The sequence below is a fragment of the Berghia stephanieae genome, chromosome 1 (assembly GCF_034508935.2).
Source record: "Berghia stephanieae isolate SIO BIC M18660-M18661 chromosome 1, UCSD_Bste_1.3, whole genome shotgun sequence".
Lineage (NCBI taxonomy): Eukaryota > Metazoa > Mollusca > Gastropoda > Nudibranchia > Aeolidiidae > Berghia > Berghia stephanieae.
The window spans coordinates 93,238,589-93,260,355 of NC_088360.1; the positions used below are offsets into that span (position 1 = coordinate 93,238,589).

At 34.7% G+C, this 21,767-nt stretch overlaps 1 protein-coding gene and 1 pseudogene across 4 annotated transcripts; one reads left to right on the plus strand and one right to left on the minus strand.

The window, feature by feature from the left end:
* Positions 1–1,922: 1,922 nt before the first annotated feature.
* Positions 1,923–21,203, plus strand: LOC144962403 (ubiquitin-conjugating enzyme E2 U-like). Of its 4 annotated transcripts, none has more exons than XM_078895306.1 (10): positions 1,923–2,409; positions 6,134–6,262; positions 10,020–10,104; positions 11,138–11,230; positions 11,784–11,881; positions 13,454–13,580; positions 14,669–14,857; positions 16,101–16,197; positions 17,776–17,897; positions 18,291–21,203. In XM_078895306.1, exons 2-10 carry the CDS (start codon positions 6,197–6,199, stop codon positions 18,434–18,436), a joined length of 1,023 nt encoding a protein of 340 aa, XP_078751432.1. In that variant the 5' UTR covers positions 1,923–2,409; positions 6,134–6,196; the 3' UTR covers positions 18,437–21,203. The 4 variants fall into 4 exon arrangements, with proteins under 4 accessions (XP_078751432.1, XP_078751433.1, XP_078751434.1 ...); XM_078895307.1 differs by having other exon boundaries at positions 1,923–2,173; positions 6,173–6,262; XM_078895308.1 differs by having other exon boundaries at positions 1,923–2,113.
* On the minus strand, positions 2,571–5,370 carry LOC144959745 (uncharacterized; annotated as a pseudogene).
* Positions 21,204–21,767: the final 564 nt, after the last annotated feature.

The window sequence follows — 21,767 nt, forward strand, 5'->3', positions numbered from 1 at the left end:
TTTCATCAGTTTTCAAAAATCATAGAATATTAAAAGTGGTATATCAATATCGTCTTTTTATAATCGCGAGATTCCATTGAAGGTAAACTCCGAGATAGAATGAAGTTGACGTCACTCGGGTCTTTGTTATTGTTTTTGCCATCCACGATTATGAGTAATTCTCACTTAACTGTATTATCCAGACAATAAAAGTTGATGGTTACACAGAGTTTTCTTGGCTAAGAAGCTCACAACATTGCCATCCGGAAATATAACGGACCAACACACAAAACTATGTGTAACATTGAACGTTTATAGTCTGGTTAACACTGTTTAGTGAGAATTACTCATAATAAGCGCGGATGGAAAAAAAAAACAGTAACAAAGACATGAGTGACGTCAACTTCAATCTATCTATTGTCTAGTTAATACTGTTTAGTGAGAATTATTCATAAACATGGGTGACAAAAAAAACAATAACAAAGACCTGAGTGACGTCGACTTCCTTCTATCTATAGCCAAGGGCAACATTTAACTTGTTGGATGAGACTTGACGCCTGTTAGGCGATATTTTTTTTTTCGACAGAGACAACGTTGTTAACGGACAGCACTCATTTTACAGCCGAGTGCGATGAGAGAATGTGAGTAAATAGCCTTTTCCAAGGACTCAACTATCAGCTGAGAGCGAGACTCGACTCGATCCTAGGACTTTCCGATCCGAAGGCGAGTGGCATACCACAAGACCACATTTGTAATAAATGAACAGAGCAGAAGATCCTGTGAACTTTTATTTAGGAAAACTCGTATACAAAAGGTAGCAACCAAAATCGAAACTGTCAGTTTAGTTTCCCAGAAAACAGGATAAAGTCCTTATTCATATATGTAATACCTACGTATAAGTTTGTATGTATCTGATAGCCTACGAGGTCTTTCCTCGAGGTCAAAGAGTTACCGATTTCTTTTGAAAATTGTAATAACACCCGATTCTCATTATATTATAAGAAAACCTAATAAAACAACATGGTAAAACTGAGCGGGATGTTTTCATTCTTACGTCTATTATTAAATCGTTAAAACACCAAGAAAAAATATGCGATAACGGGATTCAAACCCACCACCCCTACCTAATAAAAACTAAACCTAATAATATTTATACAAAATGGTAAGACTAAATGGAGTATAACAACGTACACTATTTGGATACCATCATCAATCGGTCCGATTTAACATTTTATTTAATTTTAAAGTGACAGTATAAGGTCAATTCTGTGTGAGTAAAAAGGAAGGTGATAAAGAGGAAAAGCTGTTAAATTTAGTTAAAAGCACCAAAGAAAAGGCAAGGCAAAGGGGACTGGACAAATAGGGAAATGACAATTACACAAGCAATCCATCGATTTGCTTATTTTTTACTTTGTCGAAAAGTTCCATGGAATATACCGCCTTGAAGGATACGCTATAGTGATACCTAGATAGTACATAACAGAGATATGATTTACAAGGGGGAAAAAATATCCCAGAGAAAGGAAACTACACATTTGTCTTTGTTCCAAAAGAATTGTAATATCGCCTAACAGACGTCATTTCACGTCCTACATGTTAAACGTTGATGTTGGTCAGGGACCGCTTGTAAAGCGCTTTGAGCACATGTAGTGGATAATGCGCTATACAAAAGCTCAAGTATTTCTTTTTATGTCAATACCACCCCACCACACCGTGTTGCGTCAATCTTCATCACATGAAGCTGCAACTATTTTGGATTGGATCTTTCTTGCGTTTTCATAGAAATGAATTTTGATAACTATTTGGTACTTTCTAAAATAGCTGCACTGTGCGTTTCATCTCTTTTTAGTTCATCTCTTTGGTACCTGGAGTTGTAAGGTCATATCCGGTTTATCGCAGATTGAAATGAAACTCTTTCTTTGTAAAAAATAATAAAATTTCAAAGTGGTTGTGAAGGAAAACAATGATTTTCCCCTCGACATAAGTTAAGAATTGTTTCAAAGATAAAACGAAACAATGCAGCCTTATTCAATAAATACAGGGAAAGTCTATCCCTGATGTTTATACAATGGATTTTGACTGTTCATGAATGCTTACAACTAACAGTTATCCCCTATCTGGCCCGTGATTTATCGTGTGTTTCTGCCGATCGCTACCCATTCAAATCAATTATAATTATAAATTATACAATTACAATTTGATTAGCGACCGGAGGTCAAAATTTTATATTAACAGTATAGCAGATTGTCATATATGTATGGAAAGGTCTTCTTTAGCTCTATTCAGAACTGTAAACAGATTGAAAATATTCCTATTATTAAAGAAACTGTCGGCCAAGACATGTGGCATACTTTTGAAGTCAACCTGCCGATTTTGATGTTCGACGAATAAACTACTGTTTAGCATATAAATCTTAATGAATAAAGAATGGTAATACTATTATATACCTTTTGAAAGGTGTTAAGTATTAAACAGGTTGATTATTAAGTATCACTTACAATACAGTATTTAATTTTCTTTCAACAAGACATTTCCTTTCTCCATCTCTTCTTGTAGTTTCTCAACGTAAATATCATCCGAACCCTGGTACTTCAGATTAAACCAGGCTGGATACCCGGGTACGGATGAATAATTGTTGCAACATACTCTTTGAGAATGCCATCTTCATTTTCATCCTGCTCATCATTTTTCTCCACTAATTTATGGATGATTTGGCGCCCAATTAAAAAAGATGCCTTTAATGTTTCGTCTGGTGATGATGGAACTTGATGGGCGTGTTGAATGAGGTGTTTGCAATTTTCTTTTAACTCTTGCCATGTTAGAACCCTTCTTTTTCCAGTAATTGCATCTTTTTCAGAAAATCTAAAGAATTTTGGGTCTGCATACTGTTGCAAATTTTTTTCCCTGAACCTAAGCTGTGCCTTCAATGCCTCAGACTTTTCCCCAACCCCGCTAATGTTCTTTACTTCTTCTAATTGATGCTCATGTTGGTACAGTCCAAAATACAAAATATCCTTGAAAATAATCTCTCTTTCTTTCATTTGTTTTCCCCTCCTTGTCTCCTCATCCTCTCTCTTTTTCCTTTGATTCTCAGCCCTTTCTTCTTTAATCTGCTTCATTCGTTGCCTGTACAGTGCCTGTAGTTTGGGGGCTCCAATTCTCGACTGTGATATCAAACTTTCTTTTTCAGCCGGATCCTTCTTACAAAGCCACTCTGCAGTTTTATTCAGACAGAACATGATATACGCTTCCTGCGAGATATGGTGGATGTTGGGTTTGAAGCGCAGCAGTTGATCTGTGTATGCAAAAACACGTTCTGCAAATTTATTGTGTTTCACAACACTCTCTGCTTGCTCTCTATCAGCACTGTCAAAATCACCAATCAATAAAGGACTGTAGTGGTCTTTTATAACTGCTGTTATTGCTGGAAGTACCACCCCGAGAATGGTTTGGACATCACTATCCACTTTTACATTTTCTTTAATTAAGCATCGAAAGACAGAGTCCTTTTTTACAATCCACTCTGGTCTGGTTGAACACGTCATGTTTCCGCTCATGAATTCGTCAATATTCGTGGACGCCGTTTCCAATTTGTTTATAATTTCTTTTACAAAATCCCCCATGTCCAAAATGTGTACAGAATTATTCTCAATGATGCGCCAAAGAGGTCCCATCACCAGCTTACTGATCAATCCAAAGGCTTTACAACCTGCAAGCGTCAATGGTTTCTTGATATCAATAAGGACAGCTTGCAGAAGTTTATTTGGTTTTTCCCTGCCTTCAATGAAGCTTGTTATCTCTTCATGGAGAAAATAGACAAAGGCACCATTGAAAAAGATTATATTAAATCGATTCCCTCGAAATGGCACGATCGGTATTACTGACATTCCATTGTCTCGCAGCTTTTTTTGTACAGGATCATATAATCTAAAGTCGGCAAATGCTCCATTCTTTTCATCTGCTCCCCGTGCAAAAGCTTTTGCCACTGTTCTTATTAGGCGAACAGTGCCTGGCTCATTTTTTTTCACGATCTGTGGACCATTAGATACTGGTTCATCCCTCTCGAGCTCAAGGAGGGCTGCTCCAGCAGTTTCAGCAATCTGGACATAGCTGTGTAATCCACAATAAAAATTTCGTAATCTTTCAACTGGTCGACGTTCTAATTCTGTCATCTCATTCCAGTGCTCCTTCACTTCAGGCAATATGTTTATGCGATAGTTTTCTAGCATTTCATGCCATTTCATCTCTGTTGCTGCACGATCTGACATTGTATTTTGAATATTAGTCAAAATTTTCTTGGCCACTTCAGACGTGTCACCGTCTCTCTTTTTATCGTCAATATCTTGTAGGACTTGTTTAAACGTTTTCCAGTGTGTCTTCCGCCGATTTAGTGGCCAAGTCACGTATCCCTAACACCCAGAATCTTTTTGAGGCATCAGATGCATGATAACCTATGTACTTCTCTCCTAATTTAGACGTTTCATCACTGTAAAGTGTGGTGTTTTTTCTCCTTACTGAACTCCTCTCCAATCTGGATCTGCGATAAATTAAGCCTTTCTATGTTCATATTCCTAATTGTCTTCTCACTAGGCAACTTTTCTGCTTTCTTATTTGCAAATGCAAGCACGGTTTCAATGACAGGGCCCACATGTTCCAAACCTACATGCTCCTGTAGCAATTTGTACACCATCTCTCTAAATGGAGTTGTGTAGCACTTTTTAATTTTGTCGAATGTACCTACGGTGTCAGCTTCAAATTCTTTGATAGTCTCTTGCAAACATTTTATTTCCTCCTTCAATTGCAAATTTTCATTATATAAATGGTTACAGTACTCTTCTGGATCTTTCTCTTCATGTTCTTGTTTACTTTCTTTCTTAGAAACAATTTCACTGAGTTTGGCGGTCTTTGTTCTGTAGTAATTTTCACGCTCTCGTACCCGCTTTAACTCTGGCTTTTGGGATTCAACTTTTAATTTCAAACAGGCATAGTTGGAAGCTAATATGACATTCCTTTGTTTTTCCTCTTTAAGGTCATCTCTGAGGTCCATAGACTCTGTCCTAGTAATAGCCTTTGAAGTTACTGATCCCTGATAAGAAGGGATGCTAGATGTAGTTGCTGGAGTATGTGAAACGTGTTGGCATTGACCGGTCGGTAATTTGCAATCTTCATCCAACCAATAAGCATAAGTGCCCACTTGACCTGCTATGCCTTTCTTTGCTTTTGCTTTGACTTCTTCTTGTCTTTGTTAGTCTTTTCAAGTCTTTTCAAAAATACTAATAAGCCTTGAAGGGATGGCTTTGGTTCTGCAGATAGGTTATGAAGCCAGGCTGCAGTTAGGTCTAATCCAACAGAAGCCAATTTTTCTAAAACAGTCTTATTTGATGCAGACATTTCTATCAAGCAAGATAAGGATTTAATCTAAATCCAAGCTTTGACATGAAAGAATAAAAAAAAAATGTTTAGCATGAACAAGTATGAGGCAATTGCACTAAACCTGTGTGAGTTAGTAGAATTTCTACCTTTGTTTACATCAAAAGTGGGCGTGTCGATGAAATCTAAGCGCAGAGGGGGGGTTTGACAAAAATGATCGTGTTTATCAGGCGCTTGTCGGCGCACACCTATGCTTTATTGAATTATTATCTTTAAATGCCAATTAAGTTATCTAAACAAAAACCAACATGTTTCAATTTGTTTCAAATTCTTAAAACAGGATACTTCACCAGATTTTCTTCAAAAAAAGTGTATGGTTAAATTATTATTAAACTTCGTGAAACTCTCAAATTAAAACCAAGGCGCTAATCGATTTGCCGTTTTCGGAAATAACCTATTTCACGTCTGCTCTATAGATATTTTTAGAAACGGGAATTCAAAACTTACTAAAAATAACCTAAAATGACGTTTTAGCAAGTGTATTTATAGTATCTGAATCATAACAAACCTTGTGCAAGCCGCTATCTTTGTTTTTCCCAATCGGTAAAATTCCCGATATTACGGACATCGTTTTGAACTACTTGAACCTTAAAGAATGCTAAAAAGTTGTTGATTGGTTTATTTGATTTCTATTTCAATCTGAAATACATATAAAATCCACTTAAAATATTGATTAGTGTGAGAAAACTCAGTTCTACTGATCTCGGTATTCCCCTGGTGACAGGTCTTTAGAACATAAACAAGATGGTGGCCTCCGATCGCTAATTTGATCCTGTGCTCATTCAGTATGTTTTCCAGAGCACATCTTCTTATCGAACAAGAGTTAGAGAATGTCCAAGTTGAAAAACCATGGGTACGTACTTATATGGAAAATGTCCACCTTTTCAGCATGGAAAAGGCTATTTGGACCCGGGTCTGAATTGCTTCCCGTGGCAATTCGGACCCGAATCTGAATTGCTTCCCGTGGCAATTCGGACTCGAGTCTAAACTGAATAGAACTCCGTGGCTAACCAGGGTCGAGTCTGAATAACTCCATGGCTCTTCGATTCGGAATACTGCAATGCAATGCGCCCGAATGATGAACTTATCATTAGTATCATTAGTGAAACTCTCAGTTACTATTCCGTTTGCAGCTATAGAAACCGTATTGGTCTTCCTGAACACACACACACACACTCATGAGTATCTCTAATTCATTAAAAACAGAATAATCACACACACCGACACTCCCCCCCCCCCCCCCCCCCCCCCCAGCAATCATTTCCACAACCCAAGAGCCGGCGGCTTTTTCTCTTTGATCTCGTATCACCATGTTCTCCCCTGCGTCCAGCACCTCGGTCGTTTGTGGGTTACCCCCCCCCCCCACCAATCCCATTACCAGTTGATCATTTTCTTTCCGTATTCAACCAGTGTTTATTTTATTTAGGTACCTAGTCCAGTATTATCTAATAATATTAGTATTAGACAGTACTCTGACCCTACCCCAGTGGCGGGGCTCTATTGCATGGCTTGCTGCCAAGAATCGCCTCTATTTTTATATTTAAAAATAAAACAGCATATTTTTTAAATTAAAAAAGAATTAAGACACTGCCTTTTGTCAAAGCCCGACCTATACTGCCTTTTAAATAAAACGCCCAATGCCCAAAGTCATATTGCACTTTTTCGCGGCGGCAAATGACAAATTATATTAATGTAGAGATATGTCATGCATGTATCTTTGGCAACACACTCATGGCAAATCAAATAAATCTTCCAATCATTACACAAAGACACTCTTTTATCTGTGAGGGCAAATTGATTGTTAACGTTTACAATTGCGACTACAATTGTAATCTCCCAAAGACCACGATTATTTAGATCTATGTTTGTTTTTTTTTAAGGAGCTTGCAACACATTTAGGTCATATCAGCGCCAGTAAAACTGGAGAAATTGGATAGCAAAAAGTTCTAGAATTACAATTAAAAAGTACTCAAGAAAAAGTAAGACAAAGGGGAATAATAAATCACCGCTTTTGAAGGCAGTCACCTTCGGGAGTTCTAAAACGTGACTTGCTCGCTCACTCGCCCTCCTACCGACTGACAACTGACACTGACAACTGAGAACGAGCAGCTTCTCCCCCCACCCTACCTACCACGCTTCACTTTCGCCCCAGTTTCCACTTCCGACACTTCCTGTGATTGCGCAGGCGCATTGTGGCAGGAGTCCGAATTGCCACGGGAAGCAATTCAGACTCGGGTCCGAATTGCCACTTCGTTTCAGCATATAAGTTTGCTTCACACAAATCCACGCAAAAAAATTAGAAATAGAAAGTTGTCAACAATCGGACTGATAAGTGGAAGTTGAACTTCAGACCAACTATTGCAGTCAATTCATAATTAATTTTGAATCTAAAGCATACCACGAGGATTTTTTTTCGAACATTAAAGCATATTTTTTAATGGAAATTCCCGGTAACACTATAGGTCACAATAGGTCACAGGCAGTGAGTGTAAATGGCAAAGTTTCTAACGATGTCTATATAGAATATGGCGTCCCGCAAGGTTCGGTTTTAGGTCCTATACTTTATACCCTTTATACTTTACTATTAGGCGGTGTAATACGCTCCCATTCTGTTAATTACCACATATATGCTGACGACACGCAGCTATATAACTCTGCTTCTCCTCATGATCTCTCCTCTCTTGTCTGTCATCTAGAAAATTGTTGTGACTCCATCAAAAGTTGGATGCTTGCAAATAAGCTATTGTTGAATGAAGACAAAACCGAAGTTGTTTTGATAGGAACTCAGCAAAAATTAAAGTCTTTCCAATTTTCAAATCCTACTCTAACTATATCTGATTCTGATATTTCTATTTCTGAAAAGGCTAAAAATTTAGGTGTCATTCTGTATAGCTCTTTGTCTATGGATCAGCATATAAACAATAATGTGAAAATGATGTACTTTGAGCTCCGTAGAATATCAAAGATAAGGTCGTTTTTACCTTTCAACACCTTGAAGATAATTGTCTCTGCATTGGTCTTGTCACGTCTTGACTACTGCAATTCACTGCTCGCTGGTCTCCCTAATAACAAAATAAACAAGCTCCAGAGAGTACAGAATTGTGCGGCTAGGTTAGTCCTGGGAAAATCTCATTACGATGATACACAGGACATGCTTCGAATCCTCCACTGGCTGCCAGTCCGGGCTAGAATTGAATATAAAATAGCCCTTATCTGCTTTGGTGTATTTAATTTGAGTCTTCTGTCCCTCTTTACATTCAACACTTACTCCAACCATACGTACCTCTGAGAAATCTTAGATCCCACGATTCAAAATTGTTAGCATCTCCTAAAACTAAACTTAAGTATTTTGGTGATAGGTCTCTTATAAAATTCGGACCCACGATTTGGAACGATCTCCCTCAATCTGTGAGATTCTCGAGCTCAATAGACATTTTCAAAAAAGCCCTGAAAACACATCTTTTCAGGAAATATTTACTTAATTGAATTTTAATTGTATTGTATGTGACATTTATATTGATGATGTATTGATGCCCTTTTATGCTCTTAATTGTTTTGATACCTTGGTTGAATGTTTGTTTGTTTGTTTTGTTTTTTTGTTGTGGTTTTTTTTTGTTTTTTTTCTAAAGCGATTTGAGGTTTCGACGAAAGGCGCTATATAGATATGCTTATTATTATTATTAACACCAATCTGACGCAGGTGTAAACTAAACTAATATGATTGGACTGATGGCTCACCATAAATAGCATGGTCCCTGTTGGATGGTGCCATTTTGTGTTTTGTTTGTCCGTGGTTCAGATGGAGAATTTCAATTGGATAAACATTTTTACATTAACCAAAAAGGATTGAAAATGCAAAGATTGCACACAATGCGGGTATGCATCTTTTATAACCAAAATAAATAATAAACAGCTATGCAAAACAAAAACAATATATATTTTTTAAGAATGAAAGGAATTTGTACTGTGGACTGGGGTATAGTCGATTTTCTTTTCATTTCAAGTAGAAACATCTTCAACAGCACTCAATCACAAGCATTCCTTTCCACTTCTTTTCTGTGTTTATTTTTTGTTATAATGCTGTTGACGGGTAAGTTGTTTCAATTGTGCTGGATTTATCCGCAGTTATATATTTTATAAGAAAAATGAGCTTTCTTACAGTTCAATACCCCCTTCACTGTCTCCCTACCGACCATTTTTCTGATTTTCCCCAAAATGTCATACCCAATCAACCTAAAAATACAATCGAGAACGAATATATCGACATCAACGGATAAAAATGTCTATTTAAATGTGATGTTGATGTATCAGTCATTCCAAAACATGAAAGGGAAACAAATGAGAACATGCTAGATACTAACAAAGCAAGTCAATCTTGATGATTTAGTGGCCTTTAAAAGTGCCGATTTTTACATTTATGACGGTTCACTTTGTTTGACTTTAATAAGTCTGCCATTGTGGCTCTGAAGGCCACGAATGATTTCATGGACCTTTTCCTCAGCACTGGCAAAGACTTCAAATAAGGAAACGCCCTCATGAATTTGCTGTACAAAACAGTGGAGGATCTATATAGCTCCTGTATTAAAAAGTATCATTTTTGCATTTTTCAGGGAATTGAAGTGTGGCCCCTTTATAATGACAGCTTGTTTGAATTGATGGCCAAAATTAAAGGGTTACCTGAAAGCCCATGGAAAGGTAATTTTGATATTTATTATGGAATGTATTGTTTAACCTAATGTGCTTTATCATAAAATTCGTAAAAATTCGTACTGAAAGTGTCACCAAGCTAACCCATGATATTATATTGTGTAAAATACACTATGCACCTTTTCTTATGGCAACATAATATAAGCTTCAACGTTGAAAATTGTCATGGCTATTATATAAATTGTTTAAAGAAATAATCAGCTTGACAAAGTAAGAAAGTAAGAAGCAAATCAAAACGATAAACTTGCAAAAATAGGTGCTAATGTTGCAGCAATATTCCCCCGTGATATCTAGCACTGCCTTGCAGAATATGCTTGGTGTCACACCAATTGTCTGCCCAATACAAAATACAGCGTCTGCCTAACATAATAAGTAAAACATCGAACATTTATTGCAATCTTTTAAAAGGCCACTAATGAGGAGGGCTACAAAGTGTTAATGATGCTAAGATATCAACCTAGAGCATCCAGGGCGTGAGCTACGTGTTATCCATTTGGGGAAAATATGAGATTATTGATTGGCTATCACCACAGGAATATTGTTATCAAATTTTCAACCAGCATTCTTGCCAAATTTGTGCATTGGCATCGGTTTACCGATATTTTCCCACAGATGTTTAGTGGAGTAATCATGCAGGCCAGAGAGAGAACCTGTCCAATTTGTTTACCAAATGTAAATAAATGCGAAGTTTTTAGATATTAATGGTATATGTGATCTGACCAATCGGCTCACCAAGAATTTGAAATCTTGATTTTTAAAACTAAAAAAATGCTACATTCCTTCTCCTCAATAAAACAGGTATACTTAACCCAACTCTGATCTTTTGGCTATTAATTCAATTTGCAGCACAATAATCATCCTAACATATCAATAGATAATGTTTTATTTCTTAATAAATTTGCCAGAACAGAAGAAAAAGTCTTTTTGCCTCTTCAAACAACTTAATTAAGTAAGCTTATCTGACCAATTGTACTTCTTTGTTTATTTGAATAGAAAGTATTAAACACATTTTTCTTGTCAGGTGGAATTTTCAAGATTTATATCAAGTTTGATGAACATTTCAATACAAGGCCCCCACAAGTATTTTTCAAAACAATTCCCTTTCATCCCAATGGTGAGATAAATCTATTGAATAGTTTTATTTTGATAAAATAATGACATGAATCATTTTATCAAATTTCACGAAATTATGTAATTTGACATAATAACAATACTGTAGTACAGTAATTCAAGTCTGCTTTTCCTTTTTGAAATTTCAATGAACTGCCATCTTTTTCAATCAGTTTACCATATTACCATATTAAATTTCTTGCATTATTATCATTAATTCACATGACAGTCTATGTTGCATCGAATCAGATATTCTCATTGCATAGGTTTGTTTTATTACAAGACAAATATTGCTGTTTTAATCATTTCAGATGAATAACCTTTAGATTTTATGTGGAAGTTTTAATGCTTTTGTATCCATTTTTAAAAAGGTGACTAAATGTGAGTTGTAGTGAATGGGGCATGAAATGTGAGGAAAAGATGTTAAACAATAAAACAAACGAAAAAAAAATATTGCACGTTTATGTCAAGATTAAGATACCGAGATGTTTGATTATCAGCTTCTATGAATAGTAAAATAGAGATTATTCAATGTGAATTCTATTTTTGTTTTTCAGTTGAGGTAAATACAGGGAAACCGTGCCTTGAGTTTTTGGATAAATATGAAAAATGGGATGAAAAATATTCTCTGTCATTTATCTTAACTTCTCTTCAGGTGAGCATTCTGATATTTTATGAAGAAAAAATTCTTAAACATAGATTCAAGATGTTTAAGGAATACTTTTATGCAAAAGATAAAGAAATCGCCTATGCAGATGATGTCGATTTTATTGGATCAACACCAGCAAATATAGACATCATACAAAATACCCTCATGAAATATAACCTCCAAGTCAATGCCAATAAAACCGAATTTACAACAATATTGAGGAACAAAGAGGAATGGAAAAGAACAAAGAAAGTCGGCTCACTAATTGGAGACACCGAGGATGTACAAAGAAGAAAACAGCTATCAAACGCCGCACTCAGTAAACTCACCAATGTATGGATTAGAGGTGACAAAATAAAGAGAAAAACCAAACTGAAACTGTACCATGCTCTTGTAAAACCGGTACTTCTGTATATCTGCGGCACTTGGGCGTTGACAAAATCCGAAGAAGAACATCTGGATGCCTTCCATCGCACACAGCTAAGAAGGGTACTGGACATCAAATACCCCAAAAAGATCTCAAATGAATCACTCTATAAGATCACAAAAGAAAGACCAATCTCCCTTGACATTTTACAACAACGATGGCAACTTTTCGGTCACATACTACGCAGGGACAAAAACATACCAGCAAACCAAGCCATGTCGGGATACTTCCAAAAACACGGGAACCTTTTCAGAGGAAGACCGATCACAACACTCCCTGTGATCCTAAACAAAAACGTCACAACACTTGGACAAAGCATTAGTCTCATAACGGCAGGGGACCTTGAAAATCTGAGAACCCTAGCAGAGGACCGGCAATATTGGAGACACCTCACACAGGAAATACTGGAAACAGCCAAGGCGACCCGATCTTTCGGTCGAGACGCGAAAGGCATCTAAGTCAAGTAAGTCATAAAGCTTAACAAAATCTACAGGGGGGAGAAAAATCGAAAAGAATGAGTAGACTATTCTAAACCTTTTAAATACAGATTAACTAACTTCAGATTTTAATTTTTTTAAAAATCTATCGCAAATGCTTTGATAACAAAATAACACAGGGGAACGGTAGAAAACTTCCAGAATGATTAAATTGTTGCATTTTCATATGATATTCGATCGTGCAGGCCAAAAAGAGAACATGTCCGCTCTGTCTAACAAATTTAAATATGTGCAAAGTTTTTAGATATCAATGTTATGTGTGACCAATCGGTTCATCCAAGAGCAGAATATGAAATCTTAATTTTTAACTCTCAAAAATACTATTTTTTTTCTCCTCAATAAAACATGTATACTTAACCCATTGAAGTTTAAGTCTAAATTGAGCTCTATACGAAATGCCAGAAAGTAAAGTTGGGGTATTCAGAAAGGGACCTTTTTATATAACGAAACGACTTGATGAGTGAAATAAGATGCTCTAGTCTTCTTCTCATCTCTGATGGAGGTGGGCAGAAATTTATGAAAATGTAACTTGATTTCTTTTATCTAAAACGTCTTCAATCGATATTTGATTATTTACATGACTTGGGAATTAACAGAATTTTTTTGTTAATACAAAAGAAGCTGTCAGATTTAGAATTTTATTTGCCTTCACAGTTTTTACTAGCCAACCCAGATGTAAAGAATGCGGTAAACACAGATGCAGCTCAAATGCTTCATGCATCTCCACAATCTTACCATCAAATGGTGTTGGAGTGTGTGGCAGCAAGTCAAAGGGTGGAAGGTAAGTATTTATGTTATAAAGTAAACTTGTCCACACAGCCAAAAGGCCCATGACATCAAAGCTTACCCCGTTTTTATTTATTTATTTATTTTGGTCTGTTTTGGACTAACAGCAACAATTGCTCTCTACCTATTGGGTAGGTTATATATCTATCATCAAACACTTTTTACCAGATATAATTTACCTAGTTAGCCAATCACCACTGGGTGGACATGGGTCAGAATACAACTTTACTCTACCTGGGCTAAAAATCAGCCGGTTAATTGTGAGAAGAGACGAATTCTAAAGAAATTTTAAGAAAATCAGTTGATATTTCGTTCGCCTTTTCAAATGGAAAAAAAAACAAGTAAACAATCAAATTTTTAAAAAACACAAAAAAAAAAAAAAACAACAAAAAGATAAAATAATAATTAAAAAACAAAACACACAAAAAAAAAAACACAAAAAAATAAAACAAACAAAAAAAATACCAAAAAATGCATGGATTGGGATACAAAGTCTAGCCTGTTCACGCCTTGTGAAATCAACAAAGTGAAAAAAAGTATATGACGCACTTCTTCAAACAGTTATATTTTGGCTGAACAGTATGATTAAAATTGAATGTAATGTTAAAGATATGAATTTTAAGTCAAAATTTATATACTTTAACGGGAGAACAAGCATAGTTCATTACACTGCCAAAAACTTTGATGTTTAAACCTCCAAATGGTCCTAAAGTCTTTCCGCATATATTTATTATTTAAAGTACGTGACACACAAAAATAAAGATAACATACTGAAATTGCACACAAATAATTATTTTTAAATTCTCTCATCAACACGATGCTCATCTTGGTGGGGCCATGATGATATATGATGAAATATTCTCTATTGATCCATGAGCAAATCATAAAATTTTAATTTGTAACATCGGATTAGAGAACTATATTATAATAAAACATGAATGGATGCATCATCTAATTTTTCAATATTTGATTAAACAATAAATACTTCTTATATATATATCTCCATATATAGCCTTATATTTATGTAAATTCCCTTTTCCATCAAATCCTATAATTTTTATTGATAATTTACTTCTCATTCAGTTGGAGGAAGTCCACACATGGCCACATCTGATTCTAAAGTAAGGTTTGCCAGCCAGCCAAAAGATGGAATGAGAACAGCCCCAACACGCACTGGTTCAAATCAAATTATCAAGCTGTCTTTCGATGACTATCATACGACCTGGTGTGGAATTGGTACATCCAAAACAAAGTTAACTGATAGAAATCCACGTAAGTTTTTGACTGATATCGTGTTATCATATAATATGCATTGAGGAATTAGTTTTTTATTATTAAATTGAAAAGTCATGAAATAGATTTTGTTAATTATCCAACAGGCTCAGCTCGTCTTTATCCAACAGAAATGATACTGTGGAAATTGGCCAAACCCAAAATTGAAAAATTGTCTTTACTTTTTTTTGTCTCAAGTATTGTTAATAAATTTTTGACAAACAAAAAGTGACAACCAAGAAAAGAACGAATTCCTGTTTACCGCTTATATATCTGAAAGTATTAAAAAAAACTAACAAAACCCAAAACAATTTACCCCCCCCCCCTCCCTCCTCCCAACCAAAAAAGACAAAAAACAAAAACAAAACAAAACAAACAAAAACCCAACCAGAAACAGAAAAGAAATCTTTCATCCAACTTAGATCAAACAACTTCGGTGTTGACCACAAAGATGTGGCAATATTCCCTTGGTGAGCTGTAATCTTTTCACTTTATGTTCTGAGAGAGGCAATCAGTAATGATGAGGCCTTGTGGTCTTGTGGTATGACACTCGCCTTCTGATGTGCGAGTTCTTGATTCGGTTTCCGTTGCGGTTGTCCAAAGTTGAATCCTTGGAGAAGGCTCTTTACTCACATTATCTTATCCTATTCAGTTGTAAAATGACTACATGGTCAGTAACAGTGTTATCTCTCTTAAAATAGATTGTAATATTTCTTTTGTGGTCATATTTTTAAAGTCCTACATTATAAGTATTTTTGATGGTGTAATTATTTTTTTTTTGGGTAATATTTTTAAAAAGTATTATCGATGGCTTGGGGACCCTTGCAATGCGCTTTTAAACACATTTATTGTACATTGCGCATTATAAAAGTCATTGCGTTTGGGTTTGTTTTTTTTTTGGTGTGTTTTTTTTTAAATCTCAAGTTCAGATTTATTACATTCTGAATGAGCAACATGCCTTGGTTCGCTTATGATTTTTACTTAGAATTCTGAGTTCAAAATGTTCATAAAGTGAAATAGATGATAATTCCCTTTAATTTCGGTTTAACCAGATGCTAGTGTATTAGGTAATACGGCATAATCAGTAGAGAAGATAGCAGACGTAAAGAGGGCGTCATCTTTTCAATACTGCAAGTAGATATACGTTTATTGGAGGAGGGAATAAATCCAAATGTTCGTTGATACCTTCCATTCTCTGTTGTTTGAATTACTTTCTTGAGGCATTTTTCATATTTTATTACAGTATTGGAAGCAATTAAAGATAAAGAAAAATTGCAAGAGATTCATTTGGGTTTACCAAGAGAAGAGGTTGAGGGGCAGATGCGAAAACAGATGGAGGAGTAAGTTGACGATTTGTCTAATTCTGTGGCACAAAAAATAGATTTGCACAGTAATAGGGACTGACCTATTTTTAAATGTAAATTCCTTTTTTTTTTAATGCAATGGACCTTGGATTCAATGAGCGTTAATGACAGTGGCAGAGCGGTATGGTGTATTATCCTGTTGCTAAATATAAAAAAAATGGTGAGCATGGCTGGTTTCTGGATTGTTAAAAATGACTGCAAATTTTTGCCACCACCATCACCATGTCCTTGTGTAAAGCACTTTACATACATTGCCTTACTCGACTCATTAATACTGACGAATGTCATTGAAGGATCTTGTAAGAGTGCTTGTATGAATAAGATGCCTCAAAGGTAACTTATACTGTATGAAAGGGAAAATTGGTTCCATATGGTCTGCTGGTGGAATAAACGAAGCTTTGGCAAAAAAAAATAAAAAAAATACACCATATGGATGTGCGTATTAATTTGATTTGAAAAATCTCTTTATCTTTTATTTTACCATTTGAAATTAGTTTCATCACCTTGCTTTCAATAAGACTTCAAATGTAACACATTTTGACCCTTGTGATGTCCAAGCTCTGCAGCTTGAACTTTCCATGTCACTATATTTGTTTCGTTAGAAAAAATATATTCTTAAAATTCCCTTTATTCAATCCACAGGGAAAATTGTCTATCTTTTCCTGAAATAGACATTTTAGAAAAAAAAAAAAAAACAATAAAAAAAACCCTCCAAAAACCTCCAAAACAACCAGCCACCCCCCCCCCCCCCACCCCCATACAACAAAATATAGAAAACAAACAAAAACAAAATCAAAAACAACACCAAAAAACCAAATTAAAAGCGCTATGAAAAACTTTATAAGATAAAGATGTTATAAGACAGAATGAAAAGATTAAAGCGCTCAATTCATCCCAGTAATACAGTATTATTCTAGAATTGAAATTGGAAAAGTTTTTGCAAACAACACAAATAAAAATACGATCGTTTTGCATTTAATTTGATATGTTTTCTTACAGATTAAAATAATCAACAGAGTATGGTATCTTTAATTAAACAAAAATACCGGATGTCTTCATAATTCCCAATTTATGTCCTTTTTCATGACAATGATTCATTTTTCTGTTGAATATGAAGTGCACCAAACAAAAGAATTATAGGCTTATTATATTTACTAATTTATTTTATTTTTTTATTTTACACTTGTTCAACTTGTATATTATTGATATGACACTTGGCTTGTAATTTGTAGATCCCAGGTTCACGTCTTAGTGAATATAAGTGGAGCAAAGTTGAGTCCTTTATATAGGTTCATTACATGTTCTCACCATACTCAGGGTTAAAATGAATGAATACCTGGTGTGGTCGGTAACAACGTTATCACTGTCAATATGTAATTGTGCCTTACAAACGTCATGTATACCTCTCTATCTTGAGTTAACTTTTAAAAATCTTGTTCCATGTCTTATCACTTCTCTGTACATCAGCTTCTTTAACTCTTCTCCGTGTTCCCCGTGGCCTTCCCTGTACTTTGTAAAAGCTTTTTTTTTGTCTCTTCTTCCTGTTGAATTCAGCCATAATACTCTTATGTATGGGAAAGTAAAGAGTAAGCCAGGATTGGAAACTGCAAGGAAAGAAAAGATTGCACAGCTTGAAAGAATGAAAAAGATATATCTGCCCCCACGACAATCGCCTGGTAAGTTTATGCATTAGTCTTTAATAGAGGTATTAATATCCCTCATATTTATATTTTTTTAAAAAGAAAGTAGTAAAGACTTCCCTTGTCTTTGTATCAGAAAAAAAGTATGCATGCTCATTTAATTACTGATTACTGATAAGAGAATTAATAATTGTTAATTTTTTTTGTTTTTCAGATTGATATTCAGATAATTGGACTCACATTTTTAAAGGCGAAGCCTTTTTTTTCAGTCAGATGTCTCAAAGATTGAAAAATCTTTTTAAAAGAATTTTAAAAATTCTGTTTCCTAATCATCTTCCTTCTATCCACCTCCTTCTACTTCTTTTAATTCCAAATCAAAAATTACAATGCATAAAATAACAAACACCATTTTTATCTCTATCTTGTTAGTACCACTCACTCAGCGAATCAACCTGGATTCTGCATTACCAGAATTACAAGGAAAGGAGGACGGCAAAGAAGGATGGGAGAAGGAGGTGGATGATCTTGTACAGTGGACAAACAACTTGGATTCTAATGCTATAGATGCAACGTGATCACAAGTAGTTCATAATGTAGAATAGTCAGGGTTTTTTTTCTTTTTTTTCCAAATCATTATACCTTGAATATATGGTTATGAAGTATGTTTGGGACCTTACTGAGCTTGGTGGAGAGAAAGATAAAGGGAGTAAATGTGACTCATATATAAGGGAACAACACAAAACAAACAACGTTTCGGCCTTTGGTCTTTTTCAAGTAAATACGATATATATATATTAGATTGTCATAATAGCTGAAACATTATAGGTAAAAAATGTGTATGTGTGTGTGTGTGTGTGTGTGTGTATAAGGGAAGAGAGAGAGAGAGAGAGAGAGAGAGAGAGAGAGAGAGAGAGAGAGAGAGAGAGAGAGAGAAGAGAGAAGAGGACGAAAGAGTATAGAAAGGAAAGAGATAAAATAAAGAACAAAAGACAAAACTAGGTTGACCTAACAGTTAAATAGGTAAATATATTCTAAAATGAAATTGAAATAGAGTAAACATATCTTTGAAATTCTCGTAGATTAAGATGAAAGAATATAATACAATCCATGCTCATCATTAAGTTACTACTGTTAAGTGCTATTGGCTGTAACCCTAATTTGTGGAACTCTCTGTTCGTTCAAACAAGAAATTGCCAAACCTTCCACTCTTTAAAAAGAAAGTAACGACACGCCTCTCCTGCATTGCATTTGATTAGTTTCTAACCAATGTATTATATAATCTCCATGTTAGCTTTTGAGCTCTTTCTATAAATTTTCATGTCATTACTTATTTTTCTCTCATTCTCTCAAGTAGGTGAATGAATAAATGAATGAATGCATAGATGAATAGATTGAGAGATTGATGTATGAAGGAATGAATGAGTGAATGTATGAATGGATTAATCAATGTTTTAACAGATAAATACCACTTTTCAAGTGCCTCTGAGCATCAAGTGTTGATATTGAAACTATTGTTTTATTCATTTATTTATACATATTTATTTTTTTTTTATGATCTGGCTCAAATAATTTTTAGCACAAAAATTTCGTTGTTTACAGATTAAGGCCTCTTTTCATCAAATTATATAAGGAAAACAACTCAGTTATATGTAGAACCAAGCAATGGGTAATATTTCATTTTTTGCTCATTTGCTTAAATCAAAATATTATGTCTAAACCAAAATATCTCGAAACCGATCATTTTTCTCTTTTTAATCCAAAAACAATAATACTAATTTCTTTGCAATGCATGTATCGTGTACTTTCTTTTTATAAGTGCTTTACTCTTCAAGTATTGTAAGCGCAATTTAACTTTCATACTCTTACACTTTTTCTGTTGATACACAAAAGCGTTCCACTCTTCTCATAGCGTTACCTTAAATTGTGAAACAGACTCACTTTGATAATAATATTTGCTAAATTTTAATGTTTTTACTTTGTCATTCCAATCGTCCTTCAACATTTGATGTTGGTGACTCAGCATTACAGTATCTCATATAGTGGCAAAGTTAACTATGTTCATTGTGATATGCAACAATGACCACAAAACTGTGGCCCCAACACCTCACATGTTATCCCACTACATTTAAGTGCTAATGAGTACCCAGTTTGAGACAGGGACAAAACAAAATGGATGCCCAACTTGTATGAAATGGAAAGTTGGTTTTTATATGGCCTACTGGGGATTATAAATAAATATAGCATTGTGGAGCTTGTAGAGCATATTGAAATGTAGCAATATTCTATAGAAATATTTTTATTTATTTTAATTTATGTAAAGAAATTTCCAGATTGATTGATGACTCATATACACATGAATGTGAAATGACATCTTAAAGTTATATCATCAAATGATTACCTATACTTGTATTTGTGCAAGCAAGCATTGATCTATTCCTTAACTATATATACATTTTCTCAAAATGCCAAATTTGTTAAAAGTTATCCCTTTTTTGTAACAAGAGTGATTTGCTGCTGAAATTCCATATTGCTTGTTTGTTGTTTTTTTTTCCTTAAAATGTGTCCCATTTTTCTTATTTTTACAAGGTTCTTGTTCATTTTTTGTTTGTTTGCTCTGATGCGTTTTACAGTGTCCATGCTACTATTGGTCATGTCAATGTCAGTAAATGGGATGGTCAATATGTTGTGGCTAGAGTTTACATAGCTTAAAAACGTCAAAGGAAAGTGAGACTAGAGTTTTAAATTAGGAACAGAGGTAGAATCATGAGCTATCTTTCTTTGTGTTTTGTGAAAAGGTATGCGCTTAAATGTTTACAAAAAATATAAATGTGATACAACAATAACATAGGATAGACGATTTACAAGGATAAAATAAAATATCTCACAAAAGATAAGCTCATTTGACCTCTCAGTAAATATCAGGTATAACAAGTACTGATAAAGGTCATTGGGCCAGTGTTTACCCCATTTTCTGTTGTGTCAATTGGACATTGATAGTAACATTTGCTGCTACTCTTTATTGGGCGCTTGACTATTGCAAAGTAATTTCTTCTAGTTATCTTAACTAATCATTTTGTATATTGAGCTTTTAAAACGATCTTTTATCAGTCCTATAAATTTTCTTTTCCCAGGCACTGCTAATATAGAATATAATTATGTAACAAACAAATGTTAGTCCTTGAATAATTAAAATAAATTGTATAACGTTTATGTACACATATGTTTATGTACATTTTCAAGAAAATGAGTTGTGATATTAATGATTCACTTTTACCTTATACTTTATGTATCATGTACATATATGTTGTCATATTATATTAAATAAATATGTCTATTTTCCCAGAACAGGATAAATTTGTTATACTTCATCCACTGAGTCAACTCATGTATTTATTTCAATTTACTGGGTTAGGTTTTCTGACCTCGCATGGTGGGCAAGAGATCACTTGATGCTAATCTCTGTCTTTGTTTTGGATTTAGATTGCTCGTTTTTTCCCCTGGTCCTGACGGGGATCCTTAGCTGGGAGGGAGACAGTCAAATTTATAATACATTTTTTGAGAGGTGATTTTTTCCCCTTGTAAATCACCTGTTACTTTTGTGTTCTATTTTATAATTCTTAGTTTTGAATACTGTGTATTGTAATTGTACTTTGTATATATTTGAGTGTATACTTCATAACGGGATCCTTTGCTTGTATCTGATTGGGACTTTAAAAAAAAAAAAAGAGTAGTCCTTCAGAGCCTTTAGGCCTGTGGAGCCATGAAGTAGACAATAATAATTGATGGCTACCCTTTGGATAGGATATTAGTCTATCGCAAAGTACTTTCTGCCAGATCTAACATACTCAGCTACCCAATTACTTCTGAGTGGACAGGAAGGTTAGAAAAAAAATGTCGACTGCACCT